Source organism: Anopheles stephensi, chromosome 2 (genome assembly GCF_013141755.1).
Source record: "Anopheles stephensi strain Indian chromosome 2, UCI_ANSTEP_V1.0, whole genome shotgun sequence".
NCBI classification, from domain to species: domain Eukaryota; kingdom Metazoa; phylum Arthropoda; class Insecta; order Diptera; family Culicidae; genus Anopheles; species Anopheles stephensi.
In genome coordinates, this window is record NC_050202.1 from 75,044,679 (window position 1) to 75,067,924 (window position 23,246).

At 48.4% G+C, this 23,246-nt stretch overlaps 3 protein-coding genes across 8 annotated transcripts in view; 1 reads left to right on the forward strand and 2 right to left on the reverse strand.

Moving 5' to 3' along the window:
* Positions 1–230: 230 nt before the first annotated feature.
* Positions 231–2,443, reverse strand: LOC118505389 (transport and Golgi organization protein 11). Of its 2 annotated transcripts, none has more exons than XM_036041100.1 (3): positions 1,733–2,443; positions 1,203–1,530; positions 231–1,127 (listed from the first exon to the last, which is right to left on the reverse strand). In XM_036041100.1, the coding sequence occupies exons 1-3, from the start codon at positions 1,983–1,985 to the stop codon at positions 911–913; spliced, it is 798 nt and encodes a 265-aa protein (XP_035896993.1). In that variant the 5' UTR covers positions 1,986–2,443; the 3' UTR covers positions 231–910. The 2 variants fall into 2 exon arrangements, with proteins under 2 accessions (XP_035896993.1, XP_035896994.1); XM_036041101.1 differs by having other exon boundaries at positions 1,203–1,518; positions 1,733–2,437.
* A 266-nt stretch (positions 2,444–2,709) lies between these two features.
* LOC118505391 (ubiquitin domain-containing protein 1) lies at positions 2,710–9,123 on the forward strand. The gene is made up of 5 exons (XM_036041102.1): positions 2,710–2,918; positions 3,152–4,604; positions 6,749–7,144; positions 7,265–7,368; positions 7,988–9,123. The coding sequence occupies exons 2-5, from the start codon at positions 4,526–4,528 to the stop codon at positions 8,141–8,143; spliced, it is 735 nt and encodes a 244-aa protein (XP_035896995.1). The 5' UTR covers positions 2,710–2,918; positions 3,152–4,525; the 3' UTR covers positions 8,144–9,123.
* A 1,205-nt stretch (positions 9,124–10,328) lies between these two features.
* Positions 10,329–23,246, reverse strand: part of LOC118505388 (chitin synthase chs-2) — a 28,350-nt gene continuing 15,432 nt past the window's right edge. For 2 of the 5 annotated variants that reach the window (XM_036041097.1, XM_036041098.1), the window contains 9 exons: positions 22,599–22,722; positions 17,921–18,450; positions 16,633–17,847; positions 15,956–16,546; positions 14,559–15,883; positions 14,305–14,481; positions 12,094–12,297; positions 11,656–12,018; positions 11,352–11,576 (listed from right to left, as the gene is read on the reverse strand). In XM_036041097.1, the coding sequence (XP_035896990.1) occupies positions 11,352–11,576; positions 11,656–12,018; positions 12,094–12,297; positions 14,305–14,481; positions 14,559–15,883; positions 15,956–16,546; positions 16,633–17,847; positions 17,921–18,450; positions 22,599–22,705 (4,737 nt within the window). In that variant the 5' untranslated portion in view covers positions 22,706–22,722. Of the gene's footprint in view, positions 11,577–11,655; positions 12,019–12,093; positions 12,298–13,682; positions 13,860–14,304; positions 14,482–14,558; positions 15,884–15,955; positions 16,547–16,632; positions 17,848–17,920; positions 18,451–19,074; positions 19,590–22,598; positions 22,723–23,246 lie in introns of those variants that run through there. The other 3 variants (XM_036041096.1, XM_036041099.1, XM_036041095.1) reach the window with 3 other exon arrangements.

Here is a 23,246-nt window from a genome sequence, read left to right on the forward strand (position 1 = left end):
GCCCTGCGTGCACTTTGGGTTCAATGAACTAGTTCAAGTCCATTTTTAAATCCAGCTGGGAGACTCACTCACCATAAGGACAAACCCAAATAAGTGATTCTCGTTCTCGTTTCTGCCGTTGCTGCCTGCCCTACGCGCCCTAGCTACCGCGGAACGTATCGTGAATCCTGTCTTTTATTATCTATTTTCGGTACCAACAGCTGGCGTGCAAAAGATAAGACACGGTTGCATTTAATGTATTTCGTAACGATAATTATATATTTTCTGCAAATTTGCATGCTACATCATGAGTTTTGTAAATCCTATACACACACGAGCGTTTCAGTTTCGTGCAATAACTTAAAAAGAACGCAAATATCATCGATACAAGAAGAACCATTCTCGTCCAGAGGGTGTCACCACCACCCGAGGTGAGGAAAGCATAAAAATTCATATGAAAAAATTACTTCTCTTCTCTCTCCATCTCCTCCCAGAGAACGTAAAAATGGGAAATCTAATCAACTAGCACTCAATTGTTTTGCTGTGGAAATACTTATGCTCCTGCCTCATGCGGTAGTGTAGAAAGGACTGCCTCGCTGTGCACCACAATTTCATGAACGATCGTTTTGTAATTCCCGTTTTTAAACGCCAATACTTTGACAAACCACCACTTGTCCTATATTCACACAAAAGAATCCGCATCCCTCCCAGAACCATGCAAGAAGCCCCCTTTTTCCGTACCCGCACCGCAGCCTCCTTTCTGTGCACCCAGGTGATGGCCAACGTACGTTTTTGTTGAATGTTTTTAATGCTTGTGCCTGTTTGAGCTCCAATAGCTGGAGTCGTTAAATTATGCACTCACCATTATGTTTGCTGGTGGCACAAATACGAATGGCCACCGTACAGTTGTTTCGGTTACGGCAGCTTCCATTTACTTCCTGCTGAGCCACATAAAGGTCTTGAACAGGAAGTAGGCCATGCCTACGCAGTAGATAATTTTTTCCCTCTGCTGTCTTTGTACGGAATCAATCTCAACCGCTAGCAGGCGACGATTTATTTTTGCCACCTGGCGTCTTAGGTGTGTCAGTTCCTCCGATGGCGTCAGGTTCTCGACGCTACCACCGAAGGTCGGTGTTTCCTCACGCATGCTGAAAACGCACGATCAAAGACAAGAAGCTTGTAACAAACGGTCGAGGAAGTGCCCCAATGCCACACGCTCTTACCTCCGGGTCAGTGTGAGCTCGTTGTTGTATTTCGAAAATGCAGACCGTTTAACGGGATCTCGGCCGTGTGCTAGGGAAGGTCGGGAAAAGTACGCATTGCTGCTGTTCGGATCCTCGATCGATTCCAGCGAGGCCGGTCCATAGTTATCCTCCTGGTTGTTGTCTTTGGCGTTCTCTTCCGGTTCGTCCGAAGCCGATGGGAAATGATGCTCGGAAAGCGTAATGACACGCGGCGGCGTCGAAACGCGCACGAACCCCGGATCCTTGGGCAGAATGGAGTTCTCCAGCATTATTTCACGGGGTGCCGATTTGGTGCCTGATGTGAGAACTGGTACGATTAGATACCATTCGTGATGCGTACGAAGAAAGCCAGAAACGTATGCGGAGGGGATGCATGGTTAGTACTTTTACACAGTGCGATGTGTGCAATGTTCTTTTAGTAACATGAATGCATGGAATAACACTTTTCGGTCTGTTAGCCACCGGTGATGTACCTCTCAAATGCCCTACTACAAACAATCAAAACTCACCCAAATGTTGATCCTGCCCCAGCACCACGATACGATCCGGGACGGTCATATCGATCTTGTTGTGATAGTTCCAGGAATTTATCTCCCCATTCCCGTTCGGCAGCAGATCCTGATCGTCGTAGTAATCTCCGGTGGCACGGATCCGCTTCGGTACCCGCATCTGTTCGCTGATGTCGTGCGTGAAGGCGGCATTCTGAAACATGGAATCGTCCTCGTAGTTCGAGTAACCTCCAGGACTTATCGAACGGGCCATTTTGTACGCGGGCAGATTCCGATGGGCACACGAATGCAGCTGGGCTGGGGTAAAACTATTTATAATGTGCGCGCTTGCGAACGGGTCCGACTGCTGCTGCTGCTGCTGCACCACGGTGCACCAGGTACCGATGTAGAAAGCGTACGCCTTTTCGTCGTCGTGTTGGATAATGTTTTCAATGTTCTTTTTTGTTGCGCGAACACAGATATTTTTCACTGTTTTTCTTCCAAGCACCAGTCCGTTTCTGCTACTTTCTGCTTGACAGTGCAAATGACAGCAGCGTCGCGGGTTTAAGCTCAACGGAATAACGCGCGTCGTATTTGGAAGAACCTTTTTTGTACGTACAATTTGGAAAACTCCGTGTTTTTGGGATGTGCAGGAAAATTTGGAAAAATTTAGTTGTAAAGTAAACTGAGCCTAGCCCTGACTTGCTTCACGGTTTACAGCTTTGTGTGTGGTGCGCAAGGTTACTACATGCAACATGGGGTGAAAAGGGATTTTCATGTTTACTCTCGAAATAAGTAAATTATGAGAATGTAGTGCGCAAAATGCAATTAACTTTTGCAACAAGAGCGGTCAGAAGAGCAACACATAAGTTTTAATCGCAATTTTTGCTAATTTTTTAAGCTTTAATTTTTCTTCAAAAATATTATCTAACCACCTTGAGCATTACGCACCCGAACGTCAAACGGGCTGTCAAAACGACGCAACCTATACCAACCCGTGCTTCATCCATGTTCACCTTGGCAGCAGGCAGCTCCGAGGCAGCAAGTAGCTGTGCGTTCTGAATGAATTTACTTTTCTTGACGACCCACCGTCGGATTCTGGCGTGCAGCAAACAAGTGCAGTGTGTAGTGGTGCATTAAAAGTGGTGGCTCCTTCCCGGTCGGTCGCGGCACAGCACTGCCGCCGCGTGCGTTTTGCCAAATTTCGGTACCATACTTTGCATTCTTCGTCATCGTACGTTTCCCCGTGCCTCATGCGCGTCTCCACTTCCCCATCTACATCGTCATGAGCAGCAGCAGCAGCAGCAGCTTCGCCGTCGTCCTATCTACTTGAAGCTATCATCATCATCGTCATCACCATCATCATTACCATCACCATCATCATCATCATCTCGATTTCTCAAGGTGCAGAAGTAATATAGCGCGCTGCTTTTAACCTAGAGGCAGCACCCGCGTACCTCGTGACGACAGCAGCAGCAGCAGCAGCAACAGCAGCGCAGGCAGCGGTGGCGCTTCATCGGTCATCCGGTCGGTCGGAAAATATGGTCACGGCACCGTATTTCCTGTGCGCTTGACGATTGAGCATGTCCGCGGACGGTGGTGCTAGGAGCAGCAAAACAAGGAAACGCAGGCGACGATGATGATGGAGGAGCAAATACGCCCGAACGCGCACTCGTTCGCCTTCTTGCCGTAGTGGAGTGTGTGTGTGTGTGTTTTTATTTTGTTCATTTCGGTTCTGTTTCGATCGTGCGGTGTGATATTTTATTTCGTTCGTTTCGTTTCGGTACATTTTCAATTGCCGCCCATCCCCAATTCCCATCTTGCGTCAGGCCACCGGCAATTCGACCACCTTGCGTACGGTGCCGCGTACAGAAGTGCCTCTCGTCGCGGCTATCAAGAAATATCCGCCAACCTCTGCGTCACCCCTACTCCTCCTCGATAACCGTGTCGTAATCAATGTGCGCGCGAGATTCGAGTGTCAAATAAGGCCCAGCATCGAAGCAAAAAAAAAAGGTCGAACACTCTCATACCGAGCCCAAGCTTTCTGACTCATAACTGTTCGATGCTGAGAAGAAGATCGGCCGTCTTTTCGAAATACCTCAACCGCGCTAGTGATTTGTGACAAACGCCAACGGTGTGGTAAAATGCGTGAAACAAGTTCTGTTCACCTTGTGAGTGCAATTGGTGCCCGTGCCTCCTCGTCCGCACGGTGGTGGTATCAGCAGAAACAGTGTTGTATCTCATCGTCGGATTGCTCGCGGTGTTATCACAAAGCAGGCCGCGCGTAGTCCGTTCGCGAAGGTGTTGTAGAATCAACAAGGGAAGCGAGAGAACCTCCTAGTTCGAGCGTGAAGCAGAACGCTGGTAGCGAAGGTTGGCACACACGCCACAAGTCACTGGCCACAGAGCCAGCACGCCAGCAGAAGCGTCAACCACGAGCAAACTACCGGAAAACTAGGCGCTTCTACGCGCTGCGGTTATTGCAGTAGCGCACACGGCCATCAATACACATCAGGAAACAGAAGGATTTCAAAACAACCAGCCCACTTCAGGGAGCTAAAAGCTGTGAATGTAACCGTTGGCCTCCTAGGATCGTGGTCAAGGAAGCAAGCGAAAAACACAAAACCCAGGGATCATATACAGAGCAGCAGCGGGTGTGTGTGTGTGTGTGTGTGTGTGTGTGAGAGAGAATTTGTGTAGCAATTAGTAGCAAAACACTGCGTTACGTTCTACCCGGTCCGCTCCGGAAACGCATCCTGGACATAAATCACCACAGGCACCGAAGCAGTCGTAGCAGACTCACCGTGCACCGTAATGGGTAACTGCATGGGCATTAATCGCAACGATGAAACGCTGGACACCGGATCGAACAATGTGTCCCGACCAGTTACGGGTAGGTAGTAGCGATTAGATTAACACACCAAGATGATCCTCCTTGTTGTTGTAGGTCCTCACAAATCGATAACAGACAAAGCTCCCTTTCCGATGTTATTACTAGCGCTACTATTTGACCAGCTACCACCTTCCAGAAATATACCATCGGCATATGTCAGTCACACGAACAACGTTCGATTCTTTGCTGCGACGTTTGGCTGGGGGATTCCGGATTTGCATATTATTCACATCGCGCGTTCTCGCGCTGGTTTACCGAATGGTTGGTGGTGTTGGTAGGCAGCGCACTACCGCGGGCCGTAAGACGTAAATATTCCCGCCCGCCACCACTAGCGGAGACGGCAGCTCTGTGGAACGGAAACCGGGGCTGGGCGGGTGACCATATCAGTCGCAAGATCGTAACAAAATAATCACAGCCGCGTACTGGCGACTGGCGGGGAGGTTTTTATTTTTTGGTTTGGAGTTGCATTAGAGTGTAACGGATTCATTCAACAGACAGACAAACGGGGACGACGCTTCATGATGTGAATTTTAAAACCACATTCATTACACCATTTTCGTTACCATTACCGCATTGTTTCTTCGGGCAAGTGTGCGTGTGTGTCACGATAGCGTTGCGATCTTCTGCTGAGCGGTTTGCTGGCGACGATTTTGTTTTTTCGATCCGACGCTGACCGACGATGATCTTGAGCAGTTGATAAGAATAAGTAGATGTAAGTTAGTCCAGCTTCTAATGCGCTCTGTTACAGGCCGCTCCAATAATCTACCAACAGGTGATGATAGTACGCGGAATGGAATGCGGAATGGTGCTAGGTTGATCGGTTGATGGCAGTAGCAGTGAGAGGGGGAACGGGGGGAGTGGGGGGGGGGATAGTAGGTAGGAACCCACTTTTACTCCACACACCACCACCGACACCCCCTGTTCGGTGGTGCGTTCGCGACGCGGCGTCCTTCAAACACTTGTTTCAATCATTAATATCGCAGCTACGGTATAACGCCGACCCGCGAACGGTTTTCGGTTGGGCTATTGGTGTGTGATGATGGTGCGGCTGTGCTATTTTTGTTATTAGTTCAGTAGCGGCAACCAAGCACCCACCCGACTACGACGGACGGTGCTTGAATGACACATTTTGAAAGATCGAAACAAGGCGCAAGCAAAAAAAAAAAAAGACAAGGAAAGGTCGCGTAAGAGGGAGCTACCGCGGTAAGGGCCAAGACGACGACGGCTCTCGGTCGTCGGATTTAAATTTGCGTGAATGTGGGTGAGCGAGTGCGTTAAATGCCGTCCCATGCGTTGCATATATGCGCTTCACAGACAGACGGTTGCTGTTCCTTTCTGATAACTGCTTGATTCTTTGCTGCCGCGATGACACGCTTGGCGTTCGTTTGAAACACGTTTTCCTATTCCGGTATCGGAGGATTTCGTTTCCAATCACCGTTTAACACGCTTCAAGCGACTGGCTTATGATGGAAATCGATTGATAGGTGTGCAATACGGGCATGACGGGACAGCCTTCTGGGGAGTGAAGCGGAAGATGAGAATGATTTATGTAAATGTTGATCAGTTTGTGAATACTTTTCACTGAAAAGGCAAGCTGTTTTGTAGAATATGGTAGCAGGAGCTGTTTGAAGATTCTTCCCAGGAATGTTGACAGACACGCTCGGTCTAGATTAAATTAACGGCCATGGTCCGTTTGCTATCCGCGTTCGGAGCCAGCCAGATTCAACTGTGATCAACACAATAAGGCAAGCACTAAAATCTGTTTGAATCGCAAGACCGATCAGTCCTAGCTCATGTTGCTAACTTCATTTCACCCATCGAAGAATAATTGCCTAGCCGGGATGTAAAGGCAAGCGAACGAGATTATTAAGATTCAATTGCCCCACTTATCGTCGTAGATGTGGTATCTAAAACGGCTATTACAATGCATCCTAATAAACCACCTTATCGCCACGTTTGATAGCGCTGCGAATTAATGTCTGACGCAAACCCGGCAGCAAGCACAGCCACTTAAGATAATGTAAAACACGTATTGCTTAGGGAAAACTATCCGCTTTTGACGACGTCGTCTTCTAACCTTAGTGTGGCATCCGCATCCCTAAACCTCTAAACTAATGCAACTATCACCCTACTCTACGCCCCAGGAACAACATCCAGCTTCGTCGGTGTGCAGCGCAAAAATCATCCACTCTGTCACGAGACAATACGCTGGAAATCGGAAGTGCCATTAACGGAGGGGCAGCTAAGAAGCAAGCGCGACGAGTTCTGGGACACGGCACCCGCGTTCGAGGGCCGGAAGGAGATATGGGACGCGTTGCGCGCGGCGACCAGCGCTGCCGAGGCGCTGGATTTTCAGCTCGCCCAAGCAATACTGGATGGGGCCAACATATCGGTCCCGAACGGATACCTCACGGAGTGTTACGACGAACTTGGTTCGCAGTACAAGCTACCAATCTATTGCCTATCATATCCCGTCAACGTAGTTAAGGAAGATTATGGATGTGACTCGCCAGCAGAATACTCGGAACCGGTCGATGGTGGTAAGCGGGGTTGACATTCGGTCGTTCGGGAAACTTTCTTTCCCCCAAGCTAGTGAGTGGAAAGTTAGCGAAAACATTCTTCTTTTTTTTTCCTTCCCGCGTTCTGCACATTTCTTACAGGTACGGAAGTCATGCTAAAGCTTCGATTATCGTCGACGTGTACAGATGTTAAGCTACCGGTTTATTCTAAAGACACTATTGGGCAATGTAAAAAGAAACTTCAGGTGCGTATACATTTCAACATATGTTTTTTTTTTGTTCCTCTCTCTCTCTCTGACGATATCAATCGGTTTAATGCATTTTCCGCGCTGCTACACCCCACATGTCCGTGCTAGTTAAGGAATCGGTATCCTCATTACACCACCACACAAAAGAATTATCGATTATTCGCTTAAAAAAAACTCCTGATAACCTTTTATCCTTCCATTACGCTCAATAATTAATTCTTTACAATTGTCTGCTTCTACTCTCTCTCCCTTTTTTTTCTTCTTCCAATCCGATACACCGTTTGCTTGGTCACGGTACGCGGCGGTATACGTTTGTGGCCACCACCACCACCACCACCCCACTTCAAATCAATTGCGCACGATGCATCCCTAACGACGCGGCCACCGGCGTACGTAAACTGTGTCTCCTGCTGGCACGGCGACTGGTACAATAATCGCGTGTGTACCCTTCATTAACGGGGGCAACGTTAATTTCGTTCCAACACAACAACCACCACCACACCAAACAAACTATTTCCATTGCCGGGGTTATATCCTACTGTTGCGTACTGCTCTCCTTAAAAACTGTCGCACGGTACGAAAACCCCTTTTGCTTTCCCCCGCACGAAACGTGTAGGCTCAGGAAGGAATAGATGCATTTACTCAGCGATGGTTCTACGGTGGCAAATTGTTAGGTGATAAAATGCACATCGATGAGGCCCACATACAGCCCGGTTACATTGTGCAGGTTATTGTAAATACCGAGAAGCAATCGTCATTAGCCATCAGCTAGCCAACGGTGCCGTTAGTCAGTCGATTGTGGAGCGCCACCACCAAGAACGCGGCGTCCCGTATGCTGTACGCTGCGATGTAACTTACCAGCTGATTCGCAGGTGTAGCAGTGGTAGCAACGTACAGCTGCTTTTACTTCTCTGATTACTACCACCACCCTTCGTTAGCATCATCTTTTCCCCGTGTACAATGCAAAGGAGCAGGAGGAAATGGAGTAGAGTAAATGTTATTGCTAGTAGCGAATGCAACTAAGAAGGAAGTTCTCCTGGAACGGAACGACTCTGTACACATGTTTCGTTGATACATACATACATATATATACTTACATGCATATATATATCTACACACAAACCTTACTCATAGCAGCCCCAACCAAACGAAACCTACTAATCGAATCGATGCGACACACTACAGAACAAATTCAAATTCTGCTCTCGGATCGGTGTATGCAACGCGATCGCTGTTTCCTACTACTCACGAGTTAGCTATTTAACTATGGTTCCGGTACCGAACAGGACAGGCAAAATCAAACCAATTTGTGAATACAGCGCAGCGCATACCGCTTTAGTTTTTTTTTTTTTAGTGAAATGGATCATAAAAAGGCGATGTTTGCACACGGTAGCGTTCGCACGTGATGATGGGTGCATTATTAGCGGCATGGGAGGATGAGCGAAGGATGCGATGTGTGTGTGTGTGTATGCGCCGTAGTGTAAGTGTTCTCGGTGTGCGCAACACGTGCAAACAATTCTGCAAACTATTCGGGAAACCAAGTGCAACAGAAAAACACTACTTAGCGCACGGGCGTGTGCCGCATTACGTAGTGGGATGATAAATATTGATATTAACAAGGTTTAATTTAAGCGAACTGATAGTTATTACTTTTAACGATAGGCTAAACGTATACATACATATATATATACATACGAATGAGCTAAACAAAAATAATATATTTGGAGATAACAGAAGCTATTTAATTTGAAACATTGTAGAGTGCTGACTGGCAGGGCTTCATTTGCTAGCATCCGAAAGGTTTTCTCCTTGGACGTCATCGATGGGATGGCACATCTAAAGGATGGTGTAAGGTCATCATGAACCTTCTCTTGCTTACCTTTCCTTTAAAAACAAAATCACGGGTCCCCTGAATAACTTCAGACCTAAGGTTACCAGCTGTCGGAATAAGGATGGGGATCTGGTCAGCTACCAGCCCGAGGTCCTCTCGTGATGGGCTCAGTATTTTGATGAATTCCCACCTAGCGTTGATGAGACACGAAAGACTATCCGTCGGCTCAAGAACAACAAGTCACCAGGCACCGAAGGAATAGTAGCCGAACTGCAGCACTCGAACAGGAAGTTCATCATCAATTATTACTGACGTATTGGATAGTGAATCGATGCCTTGTGCTTGGAGTCTTGGTATCTATCCCATATTCTTGCAAGAAGGGTGATAGGGTAGAGTACAGCAGTTACAGAGGTATTACGGTGTTGAATACCGCCTACAAGCTTTTCGCCCCAACTCTAAACTTAGAAACTATTAGAGAGGATTCCGAAACGGAAAATCAACCACTGACCAGATCTTCATGATGCGGCAGCAAATCTTGGAGAAGATGGTGGAGCAGCAGCTCCACTCCTACTATCCCTTTATTGATTTTAAAGCCGCGTATGACAGTAAAGCCTTTTGGAAATTGGAAATCTCTCAGGGCCCCTTTTGCTACCACCAAGGACCTGCGCCAGGGAGATGGGCTTGCCTGGCGCTAGAAAGAGCCGTCCGTGACTCAGAGGTGGCTGATGACATAGACATCAGTTGGTTTGAGGCTCTCCTACGTAGCAGAAGCTGGGTCTGTACAGAACATTTATAGTCACAGTACCCACATACGCCTGTGAGACATGGACTGTGTCCAAAACTGACGAAACCCTCTTAGCCGCGTTCGTAAGGAAGAAACTCGGAAGGATTTTTTGGCCCCGTATGTGTGGAAGGACAATGGAGGAGGAGCCGCTACAATGACGAGCTCAACGAGCTGTACGATCACCATCGTGCAGCGAATAAGACTCGCCGGTGGGCAGGTCATGATGTCTTCAGTATGACACCGGACGACCGGACGTGGTAGCTCCCAAACTGAGATGGAGTGATGGCGTTGATGTAGCGGTTGTAGCGCCGGATAAGTTAGTAAGTAAACAAAATCACATTAAAAAAGTATTTAAAAATATCAATTTTATTGCAGAGTACAATCTTCTGTGTAAACATCACATTCGAGTTCCATATTACATTCGGGCTTTCGAAATTCGGTAACCCCCGGTTTGCCAAGGTTCACACAACGAACGTCAAAAGATTCGAATTGTAATTAAGTAAAGTGAAGTATAAGGAGCGTGTAGCCTCGGTGCGGTCGGGCACCGAGTCCTGCACACCGTTGTACATATTTACAAAGGAAATCGCTTAATTTTGGAACGCAACAACGCGACGGTTTCGTGTGATTCGTTTGGCGACCTCACTGTGGCAGTGTTGCTCGGCGGTGTATTTCTGACGCCAGCCGTAATTAAATAAATATCCTACGTTTCGAAGCAGAGTGTTACACCATTGGCGGGTGAACGCTTTGCTTCTTCGCCTTGAGATTATCGGCAGTGATGGTTACGATCAATTTTACCATCCGAATCTTTTTCTTTTTTTTTTGTTTTGTAGGATGTCATTGAAACGATCTCAATTGCGCTTAGCAATTACTAAATTGTTCTACATTGATGAGTATTTAGTGGTAGTGTTTTGTAACGTAAGCTATACACTGTGCGCCTTACGGTTGTAATCAAGTTGAGCTTTTACCTGTCTTTTTTTATAGAATTGCAGTGGCAGTAGAAGTAGTGGAACACTGTCTGTGGAAAAATTGAAAACCGTGCCCGTACGAGGCTAAGAATTCGTTCAGCATTGTTGGGTAATTGACTTGAAAGAGGTCTTGAAGAGAGGTCTATCTATCTTATAGCTGTAACGTTTTTTTTTTTCTTCTCTTGTCTTGCTTAAACAGTTTTCATTCATCCCTTTTCACACGATCGCTTAAAGTAGTATCGAGTCTATAAATTAGTGTTTCACAACAATCACACTTCACCGCTAATGCATACACGCTCATTCGCTCCTATCGTTCGTAGGTAGTTTTGTCGGCCCATTGCAAGACATCAAAATCGCCTCTAAAATCCTGATTGACTTCGTAGCCGGTCGAGTTCCGTGCTCACAACCGTGCGTTACCGTTGTTGCCCCAGGTGACCTGATTCCGTGGCTGCATGCGCAGCGAGTTACGATCATCATCCTCGATCACCGGTTCGTACGCTTGGTTCACTTGCCCGGTGACGCCGTAGATCTCGCCACCAGGTCCACCGTTTACGTTAAAGATATCCTTCACACTGACTCCCGCATTCGAGGTACGCGTCGGTCTGGGTGGGGCGTTATTGTTTCCCTGCAATAATTGATTGGCAAAAGAATTTTAAAACTCCTTTCCCTGGAAACCCCCCCCCCCCTCCCCCTTAAGGACTTACATTCGGTACGCCGGTAATACCGTACTCGTTGTTCGCACCGAGCGTTTGCATCTGCGATTTGCGCCGTTCCGCCATTACCGAGTTCTTGCGCACCTCCAGCGCACGTATCGTTTCGCGGCGCATCGTCATGCGGCGGGTTAGGATCGGCGTGGCCGTATTGTTCTCATCGGCCGTCAGCTTCAGGAACCGTTTCTTGAACGCCACATCGAGCGTACCGATCTGGCGCCGTGGTTGCCGTGCCTTTTCAAGGTTCTGAATCGTACGGCGTCTAGCGATACGGTCCGGACCACTGCCCGAATCGTTATCGTAGTCTCCATCGATGCCTTGCAATCGCTGCAAGTTTTTCACTATCTCGACCGCGTGCTAAACAAAAAAATAACGCCGTTCACGATCATCAATCATAGGCAGATGAAAATGGAACCGCACGGTGCACCTTACCTTATCTATGAGAGCATCCTGCGACAGCTCCTCCGGCTTCTTGTTACAGGCCCAGTTGAGCTCGGTCGAGGCCAAAATGTGCGACAGCGTGCCGAACCGATGGAACATCATGGCCACAAACTGGATGATCAGAATGAGCGCGAAGAAGAACACAAACACCAAACCGATCGGTTCCAGCTGGAGGTACTCTTTCGAGATGTGAACCTGTTGCGAAATAACCGACAGCAATTAGTCAGAGACTTATGGGTGGGTGCAACACTCCAACATGAGTAGGTGTTGATTATTGACCATGGGGGTTGAGGATTGTTAACACGCAGTTCGTGCCCTGGAGGAGAGTGTTGTTTAATTATTTGGGGATATGGGGAGTCACAGATAACGTGAAATCATGGTGGTTAGTAAGGGTATTGAAAAAATAATTTTTAACAAATTGTTAGCACATAATCGAACATCGGGGGTTTGGGTTAAAATTTTGCTTTCCATTTAAACTCTAAAACAAAAGGGTCACAAAATAGGGACAATCGGGAAGGGATTGGGTTTGGTATAATAGTTTGCGTCCATGCAAGACATAGCCATGCAGTTATTTGTACTGAAACTCAAGCGTCAAATTAAAGTCAATTCAAGCCGTACGCTTTCATTATGTCCGTGGAAGCGGTCAGTTTTTGTAGGGTTTATTGGATAGTGCTGAAAGTGTGCCACTTTCAGTAAGCCATGCTGTTGGTAAGTTGGCGGCACCAGATGTATAACATGCAGAGCCCAATCGATCCTATCGCCATTAGTCTCTCTTTTTAGTGCCTTACCAGAGGAATAAGGAGAAGGATTTGTTTCTTTATATGGGCAAATTTATATAATTTTTTTTTAAATTGATTTTTTTCTATTGAATCTTATGAAGCTTTATCTCATCATTGAGTGATTGTTTTTCTAGGACTTTGTAGGACTATCAAATTTGAAATAAAAGCTATGTAAATAGGGGAATGTTCGAAGAAGGAACAGAACAGGTACGTGCAGAGGAACATTAGAGAGAAACAAAAAAAACGGGATGTTAATTACAGTTCGTTCAAGAATCATTATGTGGTAAGAAACGAATGATTGACATTATTACATGCACCCTAAATGAGGTATATTAAGAAAGTGTTTGTTATCATATTCCCACCAAAGGAAAACCATCGAGTTATTGCTTCGAGCCTCTTCTCTCCCGGTTTGTGGACCATTTGCATTAGAGATGCGGCAGGTTACGAAACAAAACAAAAAGAAAACCATTCCCAACCACCATCCGGGGGGTTTGGGGTGTTCCATTTGCAAGGAAGGATAAATTACACCTGTTAGAACCAGGGTGTGGAGCTTTGGTTTTTAGAAGAAAAGAGCGAAACACATTCACCAGAACCGTGTTGTCAGGAATTCCCGGGGGGAGTTGGGGGTTGGATACCGGAGATAACCACAAAATTACACAAACACAATTTGGGTCAGCCCGAATCCCGTTCGATTCGTTCGGGAACGGGATTTGCCAAAAAGGGAACGCAAACAAAACATAGTAGACAGTGGTAGCAAAACACAGATGTGAAGGAACGTGAGAGATTGGGGTGGTAGCAAACCTCGGCTGTAACTTCGTCATAGGTAATGTTCGTTTTGACGCCCAGCGGCCAAATGATGTGCAGCTTGTCTTTGTTCAACTGGAGCAAGAACACGATCAGCACGAACAGTGCGTTGAACATGAAGAACGCAAACACGGACTTGTTACGCAGTTCTTTCAGATCGACAGCAATTCTTGCCTAGATTTTTTTTTTTTCGCAATTGCATGTTGGTTTCATGGTGCGGCATTATCGGTTCGTTGTCAGTGCCAGACCGATGTGCAGTGTTTGGACGTAGTTGTTGTTGTGGTGGTGTTGTAGATTTTTTTTGAGGCGTACGTTTGCGTAGCGATTGGTGGTTTGGTTGGGGTCGTTTCTTGCCGAAATGGGTGAGAAGGTGTGTTGAAGGTGTTCGTAAAGAGTGTGGAGCGAAGTTTCGGGTGTCGGGTGTATAATTTTCGAAATTATCCATACGCAGTCCGTAGAGGATGTAGTACAATTTTGGTGGTAAGAGAGAAAAATAAAACAAAAAGAAAGAGACCGGAAGTTAGTTAAAACTGCCCCGAATGGAGACATCCGGATGGGACCATAGCGGGAAGTCCGGGACCGCTATGGTGTGCACACACCGGTGTCTCCAGGAGTTTACCTCTTGCGTGGCTTCATCATAGGTGATGTTAGTTTTAACACCCAACGGCCACTTGACGTGGATGTTGTCCTTGTTGAGCTGTAGCAAGAAGACGATCAGCACAAACAGTGCATTGATCATGATGAACCCGAACACGGCGGAGTCCCGCAACTCCTTGAGATCGTGCGCAATACGTGCCTGTGGATGGTACATGAGATTCGTTAAGCTAAGCTGGCGCTACGCCACCGGGGCGGGAGCAATCCACATCCACCTACCTGTTCCTCCTTGTTCTGATCGATCGGATAAAGGTACTTGTCGATCAGATCCTTCCAGAACTGAATCTCGGTGCTGGAGATAAAGTCCACCTCGCCCTTCTTCAGATCCGGATCTTCGATCCAGTAGGGGTTCGTCAGGAAATCGCGCTCGTCGCGCTGCATCGTAGACGTCTCCGACTGCTCATCTTCGTCGTCATCCTCCGTGTCCTCCGCAACCGATCCCAGATGGTGATCCTTCGAACCAGCCGACGCAGTACGCTTGCGCGTATGGTGCCCATGAGGATCGATGTGTTTTTCCAGATTTTCAATCTTCTTCGTAATTGCATCGAGCGCATCGGCGATGTGAATGAGCTGAGCCTTCTCGTCGGTCGTTTTGCCGTGCGTGCACAGCAAACATCTGAACAGCCCCGCAATCGAGATGTCGATCGAACCTTCCTCGTCCGAACCGTTTCCGACGCCTCCTTGTAGGAAGCCGAGCAGCGACTTCTGCTTCGCACGCTTTGCAGCCTCTTCCGCGTCCTTCTTTTCCTGCTCTAGCTCTTTTTTCGTTTTCTTCGCTACTACCTCACGAGTACCCCAGGAGACAACGTTCAGGTTGATGATGGAGTACAGAATCAGCAGCAGGTACATGGATGGAATGGAGAGCAGGTAAATGATACCGGAGGCGATGCACCAGAACTCTTGCGGATGGAGACAGGCTGCTATGAAGAATGACCCTGTCATTGCTATCAAGAAAATGGCCGACGGTGATCCGATTCCGTCCTCGCCGAGCTGCAACGCGGTACCGACGATTACGGCCATCATGATCAGTGCGTACACCGTGGACAGTATCTGTGCCACCAGCAGCTGGATGTTCGACTTGCACGTGAAACAAACCAACATGAACAGCAATATCGGTATGATGTTGTAGTAGAACGAGGTCCAATTGTCGATCTTGAAGGCGGCTACGAACGCACCCACCAACATGAGGAAAATCGTGCCAGGGCCCAGGATCGTACCGCCCATCAGCATCATCTGGTAGAAGATGTACAGCAGCGAGATGTTGTCATTGATCTTGATCGTACGCCGGTAGTCCATTAGCAGGTCCATAATGTTGGCGATGGTGGACGGTACCCAGCGGCGGCGCTGATTGTAGAACTCGTTGAACCCTTCCGGACAGTGGGTGTAAGCGTCCGAGGCAGCCGAGTACTCGACACGGTAGCCGCGCTGCAGCAGCAGCGTACACAGCCAACGATCCTCACCCTGATCGTACTGCACGTAGTGCCGGGCCTCGTCCGAACGTGTAGTGTACTTACGCATCACATTGTCGTCCATCAGACCCTTTCCTGTTGGGCAGACCGAGAAGCATTAGAACTTCGCCCATCGACACCACACTGTATCCGCCGCCGCACACTTACCTCTGAACAGTGAAAAGCAACCCGGACTACAAAGTACACAACCGATCATGTGCTCCGTTGCCTTCTGCAGCCAATGGCCGATAGCGTACTCGAACTTCTGGTACCACACCATAGGTCCCGATCCGATCGGATGAATGCGACCGCACGCCGCGCCCAGATTTTTATTCTTCTTCATCAAATCGATCAGCAGCGTTACGGCGCTCGGGTTAAAGTCGATATCGCCGTCCAGCGTCAGTAGGTAGGTGTTCTCCGCCATCACTTCCTTACGGTCGACGGATATCGGCAGCTCCATCAGCCGGTGACCGAGCAGATAGTACATGTACATCACCTGAGACCAACGCTTACGATGCCGAATACGATCCTTGTCCTTCAGATGCGCGATCATCTTCGTTTTGCCGGGTAGCGTCCACACCAGCCGACCGCCGTACGGCGTCGGGTATTTCTTCGGTGGTCGAAGCCGGATGTTTGTCTGATGCACTTCCGAAGCAGCCTCATCAATGGTATCCACGAGAATCTTCACGAACCGATTGCACTGGATGTCCTCGTCACTGTGGTCGGAGATTTCGAACGCGTCATCGAAGAAGATGTGTGCTACACGAAGGTGAAATGAAAGCGGTACGTAAATATTGGTACAGCAAATTAGACGGTGCAAGTTTAGTTGTAAAGCGTTTACTCACTTTCGAACTCGTAATAGTCCGGATCGACGATGCGCAGATACTTCTGTGCAACGCGACGTGCGCACTGATCCTCGTCCATTCGCATGATCGACTTCAGGAACACCATCATCTCTTCCTTCGTTTCGTGCCACAGCGTTGCACACGCGTAGATGCGCGTGATGTGATCGGACGACTTGACGCTGGGCCGCGGCAACGCCGACCCGTCCGTGTGCACCGAGATGGTTTCGTAGTATTCATCACCCTTTTCTTTCTCAATTTCGGCCAGATCTTCCGTTTTCACGTCCGCCTGATCGTCCCGCCGCCGGTTCATCGCCATCGACTGATCGATCAGCAGCGCGCTGTACATGGGCGTCACGAACAGCTTTTCCGTGTTGGCCAAACGTTCGCACTTCGGGGTCCAGATGTGCAGCGTGATCCAGGTTTGCGAGAGCAACCACAGCAACCAGGCCCACGCCATCTGGCGTGAGGCGAAATCGTTCAACCGAAACACGGGTGGACTTTCGAAGAACAGATAGTCCGGTATGGAACCGTGGAAAAAGCACGGATCATCGTTGCGGATGCCACAGGCAGCGATCAGCAACGAAATCGCCACCGGCACAGTTAGATTCACGGGGAACGCGTAGCTGAAGCCCTGGATCAGGATCTTACAAGCGAATTTGCCGAAAATGTAGCACAAGTAAGCGGCCAGTATTTGGATGATGAGCACATACGTGACCGTGTTGTAGGCGGCATCAATATCGATCGTATCGACCGCCTGGGCGGCTTCCACCAGATCGGGCAGTGCAGAGCTAAACGGAAGCGCAACCTCTTCCACCACGATCTTGTGTGGACCGTAGCCCGCGCCGAAGAGCGAGAACAGGTTGGCCACTTCATCGCCACGCACAAACAGTATTACCAGCACGAAGCAGAACAGCAGCATGATCTTCCACACCGACAGGAACATGTAGGTGAAGTAACGCGTTTGCTTCAGATCCTCCTTCACCCGACCGAGCGATCGTACGAACGAGAATGGACTCTGCGGTGAGACGTAGTTTTCCCACCATCCGCAGGACGTTAGCAGTGCCGAAATCGGGATCAACCACAGGACTGGTCGATTTTCCAACAGGGGCCACACGACGAATCCGGTAATTTGTGCAGCAATTGCCGCCAGATCGACGATCGTCTTGACGGCACGCTTACCTTCTTTGTTGGTGCGTGAAAACAGTCCCAACATACCTGGAGAAGAAGATCGACAGCGATCGATTACTGTTAACGCTTCCGGTGATGCATGTTTACTTCCAACACTTACCCGGTATAACGCACAGACAGTTGGTCAACATGGCACCCTTCACCGAGTCAACCTCCGGCAGCACGACAAAGAACAGCAGCACCAGCCCGATCGTGTGGAACGATTCCATCAAAAACACTAGCAAAAAGTGTGACTTGAGCGGTTTCTTCATCGACTTGAAGAAGCAGATACGCGTCGACCGGATGAAGGTACCGATCTCGGGCACGGCGAACGCTATCATCAGTGCCCACATCCACGCTATCCGTTCCTCTTCCGGCAGTGAAACGATGAACGACTTGTCACGGGCCAGATCTCTGTTGCAGTAGGTGATCTTCCGGTCGCGGCGCAACTGCGACGACATGAAGAGCACGCATCCCTTCGCCACCACACCACCGAGCAGCACGATGATGAACGTGATGAGGTAGGCGAATATCTTCAGGATCTTGATCGTCAGATCCAGGCAGGCCTGGTCCGCCATCGAGCCCGTATCCTCCTTGATCGGAGGGTCCCGGAACACGTCCCATCCCTTCGTTTCCTGCACGGTACGTTGACTGTGAATGGAAGTAAATGGAATGTGAGTTGGTATTGGGTTTACACATCAAGTTATCACTGAAAGGCGACATGGTGGTCACGGTTCACTTCTTGCGCCGTAACCGTCCGAGGTTAAGATTTTTGATGCGGAAACTGTTTGTTTAGTGTTACGATTTGACTTGCGGTGTGCGTGTTTTTGATGTTTCTGCGGCGAGTAAAGAGGGCAATATGAATGGGGACGCCTTTTGAACTCATTTTTTGATGAGCTCGATTCATTTAAATCGTTTTTAAGTCTCAAACGAGCTAGTATTTGTCGTACTCCAATAGCCGTTTTGCTTCAATTTAGATTCGCACAAACGATCCATTTTGCCGTTTTCAATTCGCCAACAAATCGCTACACCGATATCGCTCCCATCGAATCCACCACGCACCGTGAGCACGATACCGTAAATCACTTTCATTTACAGCGTTACGAATATGCGATACACGAACACGGCGGATACTCCCTCGTTATGGTGCGAATAGAAGTGAAAGTCTGTCTACGGTACGAAGTACTTCACGGCGAGACCCCATCCAAGCAAATGCACTCCAAATACCAGCGGATCATCACGCATACAGATGGTTCTAGAAGTGGTTTATCGTACATGAGATATTCTTCCTCGTCGTCGATATCGTTAGCAACTCGGCAGTAGTGATGACTCTGGTAGCCGATGTAGTTGTTGGCCTCTGGTCCACCGTTGCGCTGTGGCTTGGGAAGTCCCGGCAGTGCAATCCCGTTCATCGCCGTCCCGCTGCCATTGCTGCTGGGTGTTGTTGGTGTTGATGTTGCTGCTGGCGGCGAAGCTGTCGCCGATGCTGTCGAAGCAGTATTGATGACTTTCCGATACATCCTGGTGCCATATAGAGCTTACTGACAGATGATATCACTTCACACGTTGGAGAGGTATTTCTCGACACTTAAACTTTCGCTGATGTCATTGATCATTCGTTGTCACTTTAAGATCCTTTGAGCATCTAATTTTGAAGAACTTTGGGGACACTCTTTCACCTTACACCTGCTTCACAGGCCTTGTAACACCTTCGAAAACGGTCGTAACCACCACAAACTGGGCCCGATATTGCACGGTCCGTCCGTTGCTTCCGATTGCGATGGATGAGCCGGACTGAGCTGCGCGTCTTTCGCTTGATGGCGTTTAGCTTGGTCGGTTTTTTTAGTTTGGCACTCGGAGGTGCTGATTGGTAAGGCACGCCACACCACACCACGCCACACACACACGCCGATCGGGAGCCGATCGAAACAGGGCGCCGTTGCGGTGGGTGACCAAAGCCGAAAAAAAAACCAACGTAAACGCACCTCACCAAATAGCCACAACAATCCACCACCTGCACTGGCCCCGTCTCAATCCGCATACTTCAGCTAGCGCCGTGTTTTACTGTCCTCTTCACCATCCTTTGCTATTTTTTGCTATAAACCCTGCTTCAACACGTGCTGCAGCGGGAGAGTGTGTGTACACGGCTTCGAACAAAACTATGGCGCTTGATGGAAGCTCGTGTTTGAACGAGCGCAACACACATGTAGGCCCAAAAAAAAATTGTTTGCCGCACGCTAACCACCGATCCGAGGGATCATGATCCAGCTGCAATAAGGCCCATCGGTATGCGCAGCTTGGACCCTTAATAATGAGCTCTCGTTTGAAGTGTTGGCGTTTTCTACACGCATTGTTCGCGCGGTGCTCGAGTTGGGTGAAATGTGTGGCGTGCGCGGTATGCTTTCCCGGCCGGGGCAACCCTTTTTAAGTTAAATATCTTAAACATATTCAGAGGTCTGTTGACCACACGGGCAGGCATATCTGCAGAATGGCGATAATAATTTGTACAATTCTTAAGGAAGTACCGCAGTGTTCCGTCATTCGTTGCGCTTCGCTAATCCACCTCCGGATACATTCGAATTTTTCCTTTCAGCCGAATATTGGAACCACTCGAAGCACAGTTTTGTGGTGGTGTGTAACCAACCGCGACATGTCTTGTCCAATCTCCTTAACTTGTGATGTTTTGCTAGATACAAATTAAAGCTGTCTGACGTTAGCTCCTACGTAGCCCACCAAGAGTTGCATAAAATGGCGCTTAAAGTCGATTAAAGTTTTGAACGATTTCATTCCGTTCCAATTTGCCTGTGTGCAATGAATGTAGCGCGAGAAGCGTTTGAAAGGTGATTGAGATATTCGATTAAGTTTGTAGCGTAATCATCTAACGCGTCCCGGCCAGACCGACTAGCTCACCAGCACTAGTGCCCGACGTAACCGATCGAATTCGATTGGATGCATTGCCACCGAAAGCAGGCTGCTAACGAAGGCGAAATTTCTGCGACCGCTTCCGCTTACCCAAAAGCCACAAATTATTCGCATGTCTTGGGGAAGGAAATGGGATGAAAAACTGCCCTCGCTTGGTTTATGCCACTGCTGCTGGTGCTGCTGCTGCTGCTAGGTAGGGGTAGGTTCAGCATAGTGGACACATTGGCGTGAAATCATTTTGGGTTTGGGTGAATTACTGAGCGGAAAACGATATTCATTAGTGTCTTTAGACTATAGTTTAATCCATATGAGGGTAGTAGTGTTCGTAATGGTAATTTATCTATTCCAAGATGTCTGTATTAATCACATCACAACTACATTGAAATGAGTTCTACCAACTTCTCGCTCCTTCTTTGGCTCTATATCCTCGAAAGGTCTCATTGGATTTCCTCGACTAACATTACCCTTAGCTGGATCGACAGTCATTCCTTACGTATGGGTTGAAGATCTGCGATCTGGGATTCGATATCCGATCCTGCCGTGTGAGGACTGTGCCGCTTCCAAATCTACCGACGAGCCACTCCAATTCCTCTATGTAATCAACTATCTATGTTCTACCAAAGCATATCTCACATTCAGAACTAAATACCAGCTCCTGGGAGATGCCTTCTCCCTGACATCCCAACACGAATACAGAGCCATCCTAAGGCTTACTACCCACCAAACCCTTCCCTATCGCAGCACAAGACAGCTACCCCGATTAAATGGCGTCCTCTCCAAAACCCCCATTTTACACTGAAGACCTACAGTGCCGCGGCGCCACAATCGTGAACCGACGTCAGTGTTACAAATAAATCCGCATCATCTTTGGTTGTAGCTGTTTTCCCGCAAAGTCTTTCGGCTGGCAGATTCGCTGGATCGCTGTGGTTGTGGTTGTTAGTACGCGGGACCTCACGGTTGATTGTGAGTGTTTCTCGCCACGCGGGGTGACGCTGGGATGAAGCAACCACTCTTCTCCCAGCAGCACAGTTGCATAACGATCGTCGCAATCTTCTGTCGCTCCGAATGATGTTTATGCTGTCCCACGGCGTGAGAGAGCGGTGGACGAGAAGCGAGGCAACGTTTGCTGCCATGCTGCATAATTGTTGTTTAATGTGCCTCCAAAGACGCGATGCGCTGAACGTGGTGGTGTTACTTGTAGCAAAACTGCATCTCGGTAGCTCGCCGACCGCCGATTGCAGTTGCCCAGATGCAACCGATGGCACCAGATTAGCTGGGTTGGGTGGTGTTTGCAATTGTAATCGTACGTTTCAATGCCGCAGAACTGCGATGCTATCTCGGACGGGGTTGTGCAGAATCGCCCGATAAGACTTTCCGACGACGATCGACCGTTTATTGTGTTCTAGCCGGCCCCCGGGCCGTGAGAGGACAAAAATGTTTGGGGATGGGAATGCGCACCACACCAGATCCGGGTTGTGACACACTTTGCTGTGGCTTCTTTTTGGAGCATTCCCAAAACATTGCCCGCCTGGCAACGGTTTGCCAAGTGCTATTGCACACACACATAGCAATACATATGGATGGGATGGAGCTACAGCTGTGGTTCGCTGTGGTGGTGTCGAAGCATTATCGAAGCGAAAACAAACCTCGCAATCAAACAAACAAGGTCGACTTCATTATGCATGGTTAGGCGATGGTGAGTTCAATGGCGATGGCTTCTGTCTTCAGGCTGAACACATGCGGAGAAAGCTTACACGCAATTGCTTGCCGTGCACGGCACGTCGGAGCGAACTTCACTATCAAGAGACTTCAACGGCAGACAAGCGACGAACTCTCCTTGGTTTCGATCGTACCGTATGTTTGCCACCAACACTTACCTTCCTCCATAGATGTCATGCGTCAAGGGTGTGCTCTCGTCGTCGGAAAAGTTGTCGTCGCTCTCGTTCGGACCATTTGCCAGAGGTCGATGTCTGATAGCAGACATCTTCTCGGCTTAAGCCTCTGCAAAAAAACAAACAAACAGGACGAAAACAAAACGAATTAGATGTGTTGCAAATGGGCAATTTTAGGGGGGTTTATTTTGTTCTTAATTTTGCCACCAAACTCAAACCCAAACCCTAACGATGTGATTTTAACGCTCGCCAAGCGTTTGGGACGCTAAAGCAAGACAAAATTTGAAAACCAGATTGAATGGCAAACGACCGGTCCAACTAGTGACATTTAGATGCAAAGAACCTGCCGAAGCCGAAGATGGTAACTAATATGATCGTGTGGTTTTTGGGGGGGGTTGAGAGAAGACAGACAGAGCAACTTGCAAACTTGATATTTGAGAACGTCCGGCGGTAAGGTTTTCACTCTCGTCAAGGTTACGATGGACCGGTGGATGAACATCTTCGTACGGGTTATTATTAGCTATCATATGTCTAGACCCGGGCACGGAAAAGGGTCACCATTTCCTGCAGAAGTTTGTAATACAGCTCAGCCCAGCCCCAGCTTAGAGCAAATAAACGCATTGAAAGGCTTTG

What these genes read in the sequence shown, in the direction of transcription:
- LOC118505391 (XM_036041102.1), top strand. Translation starts at nt 4,526, where the DNA reads ATGGGTAACTGCATGGGCATTAATCGCAACGATGAAACGCTGGACACC. An exon ending in TGTGTCCCGACCAGTTACGG is followed by an intron (nt 4,605 to 6,748) that starts GTAGGTAGTAGC and finishes TCTACGCCCCAG; the next exon opens with GAACAACATCCAGCTTCGTC. An exon ending in AATGTAAAAAGAAACTTCAG is followed by an intron (nt 7,369 to 7,987) that starts GTGCGTATACAT and finishes CGAAACGTGTAG; the next exon opens with GCTCAGGAAGGAATAGATGC.
- LOC118505389 (XM_036041100.1), bottom strand. Translation starts at nt 1,985, where the DNA reads ATGGCCCGTTCGATAAGTCCTGGAGGTTACTCGAACTACGAGGACGAT. An exon ending in GGGGCAGGATCAACATTTGG is followed by an intron (nt 1,531 to 1,732) that starts GTGAGTTTTGAT and finishes TAATCGTACCAG; the next exon opens with TTCTCACATCAGGCACCAAA. An exon ending in GAGCTCACACTGACCCGGAG is followed by an intron (nt 1,128 to 1,202) that starts GTAAGAGCGTGT and finishes GTGCGTTTTCAG; the next exon opens with CATGCGTGAGGAAACACCGA.